Here is a 13,301-nt window from a genome sequence, read left to right as displayed (position 1 = left end):
TGCTCTGCCTCCTGAGTGCTGGGATTAAGGACATGTGTCACCATGCCCGGCCAAGATTTTACATTTGTGTATTTAGTGTGCTCACTGGTGTGCGTGTGTAGATGATTTGTAGAAGCCAGTTCTTTTTTTCCTCTAAGGGAATTCTGGGGACAATACTCAGGTAGGTCATCAAACTTGAAAGTAAGTGTCTTTACCTGTGAACCATCTTAGCTTTTATTTCATGTGTATCATTCCTTGTTCTCAAGTGCTCATATTTTTCTTCAAGGTAGAAAATGTTGTTAGCCCAAATAAATCGGGATTCTCAGGGAATGACAGAATTTCCTGGAGGAGGAATGGAGGCTCAGCATGTTACTCTATGCCTGACAGAGGCAGTAACCGTGGCAGGTAAGCCGTTGTGCTCCAAAGGATCATGGAAGTATAGAAGTCGCAATTAAAGAACTTTAAAAAAAAACTTTTTAAAAGAATCCCATACATGTATTCAGTGTGTCTTGATGATATCTAGAACCCTCCCACTCTTTCATTTTCAATTTGGCTACATAATATTTTAGTAAATTCTAAAAAAAAAAAAGATTCTATTTTAGTCTCTTAAAGAGTTAAGCAACTTGCGTTTTGCCTAGTTTTCATTTTATAAAAATAATTTAATGTTATTAGCAGGCACATATATTGCTATCTAAAAAATAAATTTGTTTTATCATAGATGGTGACAATTTAGAAAATATGGAAGGTGTAAGTTTGCAAGCTGTAACCCTTGCAGATGGTTCTACTGCTTACATACAGCACAATTCTAAAGGTATGTGCATCATGTGTGGCCAGCTAGTTAATGCCAATAACTCAGAGCCATAACTAGACACCTCCATCCCAACCTCCTAAAGATGGCATATGATACTTGAAGTTGGTTTAGTTAACTTAAGTTTTGCCTTGATAATTTTGGGCTACCCTTTGAGATTGCTGAAAGATATTCTGGGGTAGTTAAAGGGGGGAGAAAGTAAGACATTGCTTTTTAGCTCCAGATTGTGATTGAAGGTGTTTACAAATATGTAAAGAACATGTTTGGTTTTCTTAAAATGACATCATCTCTGAATTGATGTTTAGTTTGCTTCAAGAAATAGCCTAGTTTGCCGGGCGTTGGTAGCGCATGCCTTTAATCCCAGCATTCTGGAGGCAGAGGCAGGAGGATTTCTGCGGAGTTTGAGACCAGCCTGGTCTACAAGAGCTAGTTCCAGGACAGCCTCCAAAGCCACAGAGAAACTCTGTCTCAAAAAAAAAAAAAGAAAGAAATAACCCAGTTCTAAAACTCCTTTTTAGTATGGAAAACTGCCATGTGTATGTGGACATAGTTCCCAGAGGTGAGAGTATGAACTGGATTCACATACACATACATGACTGTTCAGCTTCCCTGTTCTCAGGGTCATTGGTACTAAGTAGTTCTGAGCAGTACACAGAGGTTCAATGCATGTAGCTTACTGTGATGAGCCACTCTTCCTCTTGAATTTATCTGATTGAAAACTGGAGGGAGGAAGGATGGCTGAGGGAGGATTTTCTGCTTTCTATAGGATCACTGGATATGATATTGAATTGCCTCAGAACATTGAGGGAAGAACCAAGATGAACATGAGCTTAAGTAGTGTATGTTTTTATAGTTGATATCATTTTGAAATTGTATATAAAGTTTTAAAATTTTTGCTGCTAATTTATTGGCTTGGATATTTTGTTCCAGATGGCAGACTCATTGATGGCCAAGTCATTCAGTTGGAAGATGGTTCTGCTGCCTATGTTCAACATGTCCCCATACCTAAAAGTAGTAAGTATTTAAGACGCAACAGCCATCATGGTAGCACATGCTTTTAATCCCAGCACTCAGAGAAGGCAGATCTCTGTGTAATTGAGGCCATCTTGGTCTATATAGTGCAGGGTAGCCAGGATTACACAATGAGACCATTTCGTTAATCATAATAAACAAAAAAAGACAGTATGCAAGAAACTCCCCTGATTTTCAGACCTTATAATTTGCTACCTCCAGCTTGTCCCTGCTACCTAATTTAGTCTGATTTCTAGTCTTTCTCTGAAGAAGGGTCAAGAGACACCAGACAGAGGATCAAACTTAACCAAGACTCCTCTAACAGATAATAGAAAAGACATTGCTGGGCTGAGCCCATGAGATTAGTACACAGCCATCCTAAGGAAATGTGGCTGTTTTGGAGCCAAATCCCACGTCACTCACTCTCTTTTCTTCATTCAGTTCTCCTCATCCTTGGAATATATTCTTAAAACAAGTCTCAGGCTTCCCTTTTCCTTGAAAGAGTTTCTCAAAGCAATGTCCCTGAGATTATTTAGATGTCCAGTGGCTCCTAAAGCAGGTGTGTGTAATCTGACTCTGTTGCTATGTGAGTTAGCTGGAACATGCTAGAGACAGGGTATCTAAATGTAAGCATTGCTCTTGAGCAGGGGACAGTTTGCGGTTGGAGGATGGGCAAGCAGTGCAGCTAGAAGATGGAACCACTGCGTTTATTCACCACGCTTCTAAAGGTACAATAATTCTGTGAATATGAGTAACACAAGAGAAAGGTGGGAGTGTGGGGAAAAGAACTGTCTTTGGCTGCTGGAATGTTGTCATGGAATAACAGTTGCTTATTCCTTGAAGTACAAAGCAGCAGGTTGGGACATTATTTAAGGAAAAACTGATAGCTTGAGCTGTCTAGGAACAGTTTATCACAACAAACAGCACAGACTTTTGAGCCAGGCATTTGAATACCAGGAACTGACACAAGTGCAAATTATGGTTTCTCTACTTGTACTCAAAAATGAGTATGTTAGGTGGGTGGTGTGATGCACGCCTTTAACCCCAGATCGCAGGAAGCAGACACAGGCAGATCTCTGAGTTCCAGGCCAACCTGGTCTACAGAGCTAGTTCCAGGTCAGACTCCAAAGCTGCACAGATAAACCATGTCTCAACAACTCCTCCCTCAATCCCCCACCCCTCCACCCTGTCCCCCCACACCCCACAACCCACAAAAAAAAAAAGGAGTATGTTAATCTTTTAGGTTAAATGTTACATTGAGGCCGGGCGGTGGTGGCGCACGCCTTTAATCCCAGCAGAGGCAGGCAGATCTCTGTGAGTTCGAGGCCAGGCTGGACCGACAGCCTCCAAAACAATACAGAGAAACCCTGTCTCGTAAAACCAAAAAAAAAAGTTACATTGAATATTGAGCCTTTTTATTATGTTCCTATAGAGGTGGTGAATTCTGCCTCAGGGTATTTTTTAAGGATTTTATTTATTACGTATACAGCGTTCTGCCTCCATGTATGTCTGCATGCCAGAAGAGGGCACCAGATCTCAAAACAGATGGTTTTGAGCCACCATGTGGTTGCTGGGAATTGAACTCAGGACCTCTGGAAGAACAGGCAGTGTTCTTAACCCCTGAGCCATCTCTCCAGCCCTAGAGTATTTTTGTACATATTAAATGAATAGAAAACATATAGCCAGTGCTAGAATTGTGGGCCTATGCCTGTAATCCTAGCACATGGGAGGGCAGTAACAAGATCACTACAGCTTTAAAGATAGCCTTGCTTCCATAGTGGATACCAGGACAGTATGACTACAGGCAAAACAAAAAGAAAATTGCATAATAAAATGCTCATAGTAACTACTCAAGAAAAAAGTCCATTTCTCTTTCCCTTTAAACATAAGATGATGCTTTTGTGTCTGTGTGTGTGTCACAGACTAGTCCCTTGGTTTTAATACTCTTACTTCAGCTTTCCTCCATTGCCCCTTTGTAAACCACATTTCCTTCTGAAGAATTGAGTTCTCCAGTTCTTCTAATTCTAATAGGCTCTTAGTGTTGCGGACATGCTTCTTAGAATTGCCTTCATTGTGTCCCATAAATTTGAATATGTTGTGTTTTCATTCTCATTCAATTTTTGGGGGGGTGGTTTCGAGACAGGGTTTCTCTGGATTGTTTTGGAGGCTGTCCTGGAACTCGCTCTGTAGACCAGGCTGGCTGGCCTCAAACTCAAAAAGATCCACCTGTCTCTGTCTCCCAAGTGCTGGGATTAAAGGTATGTGCCACCAACACCCGGCCTCTCATTCAATTCTGAAGAGTTTCTCATTTTCTTCTTCTTTTTTTTTTTTTTTTTTTTTTTGGTTTTTCGAGACAGGGTTTCTCTGTGGCTTTGGAGGCTGTCCTGGAACTCACTCTGTAGACCAGGCTGGCCTGGAACTCACAGAGATCCGCCTGCCTCTGCCTCCCAAGTGCTGGGATTAAAGGCGTGCGCCACCAACGCCCGGCTCTCATTTTCTTCTTGATATGTCTTGAACCAGTTTTCATTCAGTAGTGAGTTGTTCAGTTTTCATGAATTTGTGTAGTTTCTGCTGCTTCTATTGTTGATATCAACTTTGATCCATGATTGTCAGAATGCAAAGTTTTATTTCAGTTTTCTTATATCTTTTGAGACTTGCTTTGTGTCCAAGTATGTGATCAATTTTGGAGAAAGTCCCATGGTTCCTGAGAAAGTATACATATATATATATTTTTTTTTTGGTTTTTCGAGACAGGGTTTCTCTGTGGCTTTAGAGGCTGTCCTGGAACTAACTCTTGTAGACCAGGCTGGCCTCGAACTCACAGAGATCCGCCTGCCTCTGCCTCCGGAGTGCTGGGATTAAAGGCGTGCGCCACCAACGCCCGGCTGAGAAAGTATATTCTTAAGTGTTTGGGTAGAATGTTCTGTTAAGTCTGTTTGGCTGATGCCTTCTCCTGGGGTACATGCATGTGCACAGATAAAAAACTGTATGCATAATAAATAAATAATTTAAAAAATCATAGAGCTGAGCAGTGGTGGCTAACACCTTTAATCTCAGCACTTGGGAGGCAGAAGCAGGTGAATCTCTGAGTTCAAGACCAGTCTCATTACAGGTGGTTGTGAGCCACCATGTGGTTTCTGGGTCTTGAACTCAGGACCTCTGGAAGAACATGCAGTGCTCTTAACCTCTGAGCCATCTCTCCAGCCCTATTCCATGATTTTATTAAAAATAAATTTTATTTGTATTTTCATGTCTTGAACTGTTTTCATTATTTCATTCAACTGTGTGTTCACAGTCTTCATTAAGGCATTTATTCATATCCTCTTTAAGGCCCTTGAGTATATTCATAATTGCTATCTTTTTTTTTTTTTTTTTTTTTTTTTGGTTTTTTACGAGACAGGGTTTCTCTGTTTTGGAGGCTGTCGGTCTAGCCTGGCCTCGAATTCACAGAGATTCGCCTGCCTCTGCCTCCCAAATGCTGGGATTAAAGGCGTGCACCACCAACTCCCGGCTCCATAATTGCTATCTTAAAGTCTTTGTTTTGTGCTTCAGCTAAATTGCATTTCTCGGGGTCTGTTGCAGTAGGTATTACTGGATTCTGGAAGAGGTACACTGTCTTGACTGTTCATGTTTGTATTTTTGTGCTGGATCCAGGCATCTGGAGTTATGATATTTGAGGTGTTTTTATTCTTGTCTTTGTTGGGTGTGTGTTCATTCTTTGGTAGATGTTGCCCTCTCTGGGTCCTAGGCAAGTATGGTAGCTTTGGGGTCCTTGGTAGAGAGTGCTTCTGTGGGTGGACCAGTGACCCAAAGGAATGGAGATGGGTTAGGAGGAAAAGCTGATATAGGTCATGGGAAGAGCTAGGGGCCTAGGGCCTGCATCAAGAGGCAGAGTCCCTAGGGTGTAAAGGTTGGGTGGGAGGAAGGGCTCCTACAGGTAGGAAAAAGGGTAAGTCTTAAGACAGAGGAATGAAAGAGCCAGGGAGACCCTGGATCTGCACTAAGAGGCAGAGCCTCCAGAAAGGGGAGATGGGTAGGGAGGAGGGACTCCTGTAGTTGTTCTGCAGTAGGAGGAAGAGTAAGTCTGGTGAGATAAGAAAGGGGGACAGGAAGGACAGTAAAATCACCTACCTGCATCTCAACCCAGTGTTGGCCACTGTGTGTCCATGGTAGAAAGTATTTGTCTGGATTAGTGACTGACACAAAGGAATGGAGATGAGCTATAAGGAAAAGCTGAGATGGTTGTTGGACTAATGTGATACTTTTAATGTAATGCCTTTCTTTTCCATTCTCTCAGATAGTTATGACCAGAGCTCACTTCAGGCAGTACAATTGGAAGATGGCACAACAGCTTACATTCACCATGCAGTGCAAGTCCCTCAGTCTGATACCATCTTGGCAATTCAGGCTGATGGGACAGTGGCAGGACTGCACACTGGGGATGCCACAATTGATCCAGATACCATTAGTGCTTTGGAGCAGTATGCAGCAAAGGTATGGCACTTTGCACTTCAATACTGTCTTTGGACCAGGGTGTATAGTTCAGTTGTTGGAGTGTTTATTGTGACATGCACGAAGCTCTAGAGTCAGTAGTAGCACCACATAAACCAAACGTGGTAGCACATACCTGTAGTTCCAGCACTTTGGAGAGAGCAGGAGGGTCAGGAGTTGATTTTCATCCTTAACTACCTAATAAGTTGACAGCCAGCCTGGGACACATGAGATCCTGACTCAAAGACGAAGCAAACAAAAAAAACCACCAAAAAGAAGCAGCAGTAGGGCTGGGGGAGATGGCTCAGCAGTTAAGAGCACAGACTGCTGTTCTAGATGACCCAGGTTCAATTCCTATCACCCACATGTCAGCTAACTTTTAACTCCAAGATCTGACACCCTCACACAGACATTCATGCAGGCACATAAAATAAAAATAAATCATTTTTAAAGAGAAGTGACAAGCAGCAGCTAGCAATTTAAAATAAAAAAATATGAGTCATTACTAAAGAATTTAGCATTTATTTTCAAATAATTGAATGCTGGGAATGTAGTGCATGCTTATAGATGATCATAGGTTTAAAGACAAACTTGTGTTACATAGTGAGATCCTGTCTCAACAACAGTTAGAGAAATGCAGAAAGAGGGCAGGAGAGATGGCTCGGTTAAGAACATTCTTGCTGGGCAGTGGTCGTGTGCGCTCCTCTTTAATCCCAGCAATTGAGAGCAAGAGACAGGTGAGTTCAAGGCCAGAGTTGGTTCCAGGACAGCCAGGGTTACACAGAGAAACTTTGTTTCAAAACAACAAAGAACACTTGTTGCTCTTGCATAGGACTCAGGGCTGACTCCTAGAATCCACCTAAAACTCCAGTTCCAGGGGACCCAAAAACCCTCTTCTGACCTCCATAAGTACCATGCACTGCAATTCAGTTTGTATACTGACATACATAAAGGCAACATACCCATAAGATAAAATTTAAAAAGAAATTTAAAAAGAAATAATTGGGGAAGAATAACAGAATGAAAAACACTTTAAAAAATAAATAGTTGATAATTTACAGAAAGGAAGTCAAGGATGAGTTCCATAAAGGATATAATAGAGTAGAAATCAGAAATGAAGTTAGAGATTAGAAAAAAATGAAGGAGGGCCTGGAGAGATGGCTCAACAGCTAAGATCACTGACTGCTCTTTAGAGGACCCACGTTCTATTCTCAGCGCACACATGGTAGCTCACAGCCATCTGTAATTCCAGTTCCAGAAGACCTGACACCCATGGCAAAACACCAATGCACATAAAATAAAAATAAATAAAGTTTAAAGGAAAGAGAAGGAAAGGTTGAGGAAAGCTTTGAATTTTATATAAAAAGACTAGTTTTTGAGCCAGTCACGAGAGTGCATGCTTAGGTTGAATGAGGATCTCTCAAGTCTAGGACATCATGACACACTGATACAATATAATAAAACCTCTAATAAAGGAGAAAGAAAGAGCTGGGCGGTGGTGGAACACACCTTTAACCCCAACATTAGGCGGCAAGTTGATCTCAGTGAGTTCAACACCAGACTGATCTACAGAATAAGATCCAGGACAGCCAGAGCTACACAGAAACCCTGTCCTGAAAAAACAAAAAAACAACGACAAAAAAATGTGTCTTGAGAGGGAGGGAGGGAGGGAGGGAGGGAGGGAGGGAGGGAGGGAGGGAGGGAGGGAGGGAGGGAGGGAGGGAGAAAGAGGGGGGTGAGGGAAGGTTCTTAAAGTTTTTCTCAAATAATTAAAAATTTTTGGACATTGTGGGAGGGAGGCGTGGAGATATGGCTATAATCCCAGCATCAGGGATGTAGAGGCAGAAAGATCAGGAATTCAGGTTCAGCCTTGACTGTATAATGAGTTCAAAACCAGAGTGGACCACTTGAAACTATCTCACCTACTTACCCCAATTTGGAGGAGCTAATGGTATATTCAATGGTAGAGTACAAGGTACATGGGGCCTTGGGTTCAATCCCCAGCACCCTGATAGCAGGCAAATAGTAGTTGCTTACTTTTTAATTTGAGAGGGATTTTGTTGTTGTTGTTTTTGGTTTTTGTGGGGTTTTTGTTTGTTTGTTTTTTGGGGGGAGGGAGTCGAGACAGGCTTTCTCTATGTAGCCCTGGCTGTCCTAGAACTTGCTCTGTAGACCATGCTGGCCTCAAACTCAGAGGTTCATCTACATCTGCTTCCCAAGTGCTAGGATTAAAGGTATGCACCACCATTGCCTGCCTGGGAGATTTTTAAAAATATACAATGATAGCCAATAATAAATCTGCACCTAGCCTAAACCATTATCAAAATATGAGACCTGGGGCTAGAGGTATAGCTCCTTTGTAAAATGCTTGTATAATGTGTGTGAGGTCTTAGGCTTAGTCCCCAGCACTGCAAATAAATTAGTTAAACCTTTTAAAGCTTTCTTTTATTTTTTTAGGTGTCCATTGATGGGAGTGAAAGTGTAACAAGTACAGGATTGATTGGAGAAAATGAGCAAGAGAAAAAGATGCAGGTAGGTAAACCTGAGTGATGTGTGTGTGTGTGTGTGTGTGTGTGTGTGTGTGTGTGTGTGTGTGTGTGTGTGTGTGTGTTTTCAAGACAGGGTTTCTCTGTAGCTTTGGAGCCTGTCCTGGCACTCACTCGGTAGACCAGGCTGGCCTTGAACTCACTGAGAGCTGCTTGCCTCTGCCTCCCGAGTTTTGGGATGAAAGGTGTGTGCACCACTGCCCATCGGTTTTATGTGTTTTGTAGTTGGATTTTTCTTTAGGCTGCCAGCTCACAAATAAGGACATGGAGACTGATTAATTATGAAAGCTTATCCTTAGCTTCGGCTTCTTCTCAACTAGCTCTTATAACTTAAATTATATTATTTAATATAATTTACATATACATATGTTTATATTAATCTACACTCTAGCATGTGATGTTAACCTTTCTTCCATCTCAAATCTCCTGTTTCATATCCGTGTCTCCCTGGCAAATCCATGCATCTAGATTCTTCCTCCAAGTTTCTCTGTATTTATTGTAAAAACAGTAATTTCATCTATTTTATTTCTGTAGAAGTACCTCAAGTTTTATTTTATTTTTTCTAGATTGTCTTACAAGGACATGCTACAAGAGTAACTCCTAAGTCTCAGCAGAGTGGAGAGAAGGCATTTCGGTGTAAATATGACGGATGTGGAAAACTCTATACAACAGCTCATCATCTTAAGGTACATAAGAGAGAGGTAGCTAGTCACAAATATACTATGGCAGGCACTGACTGCTAGCATGGTCACGCCTTGACATCCCTGTTCACTCACATTCAAAAGATACTGACACATATTCACACCAAGACACACAAGAACCTGGACAGACTCAGCAACTGTCTGCTCTCTAAGAGCATAGATGATTTATCTCTGTGTTGTGCCCAAGTTTCGAAGATCCCCAGAGACCACCAGGGAGACAGACCTGCCAAACTGCAAAAGCAAGGTTTTATTGTTCATCCAACCATGACAGGGACCCCATCTGGCTAGCTGTCAGCCTACAGAAGGAGTGAAATTCCCTGTCTACTGCTAGGTTTTTGTTTTTTTTGGTTTTCTGAGACAGGGTTTCTCTGTATTGTTTTGGAGGCTGTCCTTTGTAGACCAGGCTGGCCTCGAACTCAGAGAGCCACCTGCCTCTGCCTCCTGAGTGCTGGGATTAAAAGCGTGCACCATCAACGCCTGGTTTACTGCTAGCTTTTAAAGACCAAAGTTACAGGATTACATCAGTAGGTACAGGTTGGTTTCTGATTGGTTGACATTTGGGAACAATTAGAAGAATTTCTCAGTCTTATTTTGGCATGAAACCTGTGTACCAATTATTCTCATTGGTCAGTGCTGAGAGGGAACATTCTGTGGTTTCTATGGCTTTGTCTTGTTGCTTGTAGGTGGCCTGTTGTACATAGATACCAATAGTTTTTAGAACTATATCCTGGAGACTACAGGGGAGGTTTTTGGTCTCCTCTGGAGTTTCTTTTGTGGCCAAACAGTTCCCAGGAACCAAGTATCTAGGAGACTTGGCAATCTGGAGTTTCTTTATGTCATGTGCTGAGTCAGAGGCCTATGTGTCTTTTCTGTAGCCTGTCATGGCTGCTAAAGCAGGGTGCTGAGTGAGGGTCTGGTCCCTTCATCTATATCCCTTAATCCTGCATATTCTCTGGTAGATACTTACTCAATTCAGTACTGTAGTGGTGAAACACAACTCTCATAAAATTATGTAAATTTGCTTTAATCCCAGCACTCAGAAGACAGAGCCAGGCAGATTTCTATGAGTTCAAGCCTGCCTGGTCTATAGAGTTCCACAACAGCCAGAATCCTGTCTTGAGCAAACAAAACAAAAACTGGTTATCTCAGGTTGGAATGTCACTCACTCGGTAGAGTACGTAAAGTACATGGCTGGTCCTGGGTTCATTCTCCACCCCCACATAAACTTGTCATGGTGGCACATGATCAAGGGGTGGAGGCAGAAGCCAGGCCAGGATACATGAGACTCCCTTGCAGAGAGGGTGTGAAAATTAAATAAGATAATACTGTTTATATAAATTACTAGAAAGAGCTGAGCAGTGGTGGTGCAAGACTTTAATCCCAGCACTTGGGATGTAGAAGCAGGTGGAACTCTGAGTTCAAGGCCAGCTTGGTCTGCAGGGTGAGTTCCAGGACAGCCTCCAAAGTTACAGAGAAACCCTGTCTCGAAAAACCAAAAAAAGAAAAAAATAAATAAACAAATCAATTACTAAAAGGAATGAACCCATGAAAGGTTCAGTGAGTGAATGTTGGACATTGACATGAGTACTCGTATGTCATAGCAGCCTTCAACAGTGGCTGCTATTTTACCTCACTTTATAGAGAGGACCTTAAGGCTTAGAAAGGCAGACTGAGTGGAGATGTAGCTCTGCAGAGTGTAGTTGGAATTTTCTTTGGGCTGCCAACCAGCTCCCAAATAAAGACACAGAGACTTATTAATTATGAATGCTTGGCCTTAGCTTAGGCTTGTCCCATTAGTTCTTTCAACTTAACCGGTTTCTATTCATCTTTGTTTTGCCTCAGGACTTTTTACCTTTCTTTCATTCTGTACGTCCTGCTTTCCTGCTTCCTCTGTATCTGGTTTGGTGGCCCCTGGCATCTCCCTGCTTCCTTTCTTCCTCAAGCCTCAATTCACAACAACAAAAACAAAAAACAAAAAAACTGAATGGCCAATAGTGAGGGAGGAGATATAGATAGAACTTCCATGCAGGGAAGTTTTTTTGGTTTTTCGAGACAGGGTTTCTCTGTATTGTTTTTGGAGACTGTCCTGGAACTCGCTCTGTAGACCAGGCTGGCCTCGAACTCACAGAGATCCGCCTGCCTCTGCCTCCTGAGTGCTGGGATTAAAGGTGTGCGCCACCAACGCCCAGCCGGCCATTCAGCTTTTTTTTTTTTTTTTTTTTTGGTTTTTACCAGACAGGGTTTCTCTGTATTGTTTTGGAGGCTGTCGGTCTAGCCTGGCCTCGAACTCACAGAGATCCATCCACCTGCCTTTGCCTCCCGAGTGCTGGGATTAAAGGCGTGCGCCACCACCGCCCGGCCATTCAGCTTTTAATTAGCCCAGTCAGATGCTTTTGGCAGGCAAGGTAAAATAACAACACATCTTTACATAATTAAATAGTTCTGTCTGTATTTCCTCCCTTGCTATTGGCCATTCAGTTTTTTATTAGTAGACCAATCTTGCCTTAGGCAGGCAAGGTGAAACAGCAACACATCTTTATATAATTAAACAAATGCAACACATCTTTACATAGTTAAGCAAATATTCCACACTATAAACAAATGTAATACATCTTTACATAATTAAACAAATATTCTGCAACATAACAATTGTAACACATTTTTGCATAGTAAAACAAATATTCTGCAACAGAAGAGTGCTTGACCAGCATGAATAATCTATTTCTAGCATCCCATAAAGTGGGTGTGGTGGTGCACACCTGTGATCCCAGTACTCAGGAGGATCTACAGGACAGTGATATAACTCAGTGATAGCTATTGCATCTCATATCTGAGGCCCAGTACTGTAAAAGTTCAATTCCCAGTACTGTAAAAGAAAAGGGGGACGGACATAAAACAGCCATTTACTAGTAGAGGAAAATTTAGTTTTACCTTGAGAACATCTTACTCACAAAACATGTAAAGGAAACAGAATCCTGCTTGTATTTTAATTACATACAGGTCCATGAGCGCTCGCACACAGGAGACCGGCCTTATCAGTGTGAACATTCAGGGTGTGGGAAAGCATTTGCCACAGGTAAGAAAAGAAATTTTCTTTCATTTTTTAAAATTTATTTATTTTTATTTTATGTGCATTGGTGTTTTGCCATGTGTGTTGGCAGACAATTGTGAGCTGCCATGTGGGTGCTGGGAATTGAACTCCGTGCTCTTAACTGCTGAGCCATCTCTCCAGCCAAAAAATAAATTTTCTGTGCTTCGTAGTTCAGTGGGGGATTGCCCAGGGCAAGCCAGAAGCAGGATCCCTTCTGTTTTCTGAGACCATAGAAGCACCGATCAGTTTTTTAGTCTTGTGCTTTTTTTTTTAATATTGTGCCTTCATGAATTTATGTATACCATGTATATGCAGGTGCCCCTATAGCCCAAAAGAGGTGATTAGAGCCCCTGGAACTGGAGTTAGAGGCAGTTATGAGCCACGTGATGTGGGTGCTGGGAACCCAAACCTATGTCCTCTGCTACAGCAATGTATAGTCTGAACTGCTAAGCCATCTAAGCCAACTCCTTCAGTCTCTTTCCTAACTGCCTCTTGTCCTGCTTGCTCTGGACCTCCCTCTGTGGTACCATTTTTCTCCAGAGATCTAGCTCTGCCTACATATTTGCTCTTCTTTATTCCATCCTCTATTTTCTTCTACCAAGAAAATTAAAAACCAGGCATGGCAGTGAACAGTTTTAATCCCAGCAGAGGAGTCAGAGGCAGGTAGACCTCTA

At 42.1% G+C, this 13,301-nt stretch overlaps 1 protein-coding gene across 3 annotated transcripts in view; it reads left to right on the top strand.

Annotated features, from left to right (window-relative positions):
- The window catches only part of Znf143 (zinc finger protein 143), a 35,807-nt gene that overhangs the window by 8,558 nt on the left and 13,948 nt on the right, over positions 1–13,301 (top strand). For 2 of the 3 annotated variants that reach the window (XM_040756415.1, XM_040756422.1), the window contains exons 2-9: positions 266–384; positions 698–790; positions 1,718–1,801; positions 2,443–2,526; positions 6,096–6,292; positions 8,747–8,821; positions 9,402–9,521; positions 12,537–12,612. In XM_040756415.1, the coding sequence (XP_040612349.1) occupies positions 273–384; positions 698–790; positions 1,718–1,801; positions 2,443–2,526; positions 6,096–6,292; positions 8,747–8,821; positions 9,402–9,521; positions 12,537–12,612 (841 nt within the window). In that variant the 5' untranslated portion in view covers positions 266–272. The remainder of the gene's footprint in view (positions 1–265; positions 385–697; positions 791–1,717; positions 1,802–2,442; positions 2,527–6,095; positions 6,293–8,746; positions 8,822–9,401; positions 9,522–12,536; positions 12,613–13,301) is intronic. The other variant, XM_040756429.1, reaches the window with a different exon arrangement.

This window comes from Mesocricetus auratus, unplaced genomic scaffold (assembly GCF_017639785.1).
Source record: "Mesocricetus auratus isolate SY011 unplaced genomic scaffold, BCM_Maur_2.0 Super-Scaffold_4256, whole genome shotgun sequence".
NCBI lineage: Eukaryota > Metazoa > Chordata > Mammalia > Rodentia > Cricetidae > Mesocricetus > Mesocricetus auratus.
This window is presented reverse-complemented; position numbering and strand designations above follow the sequence as displayed.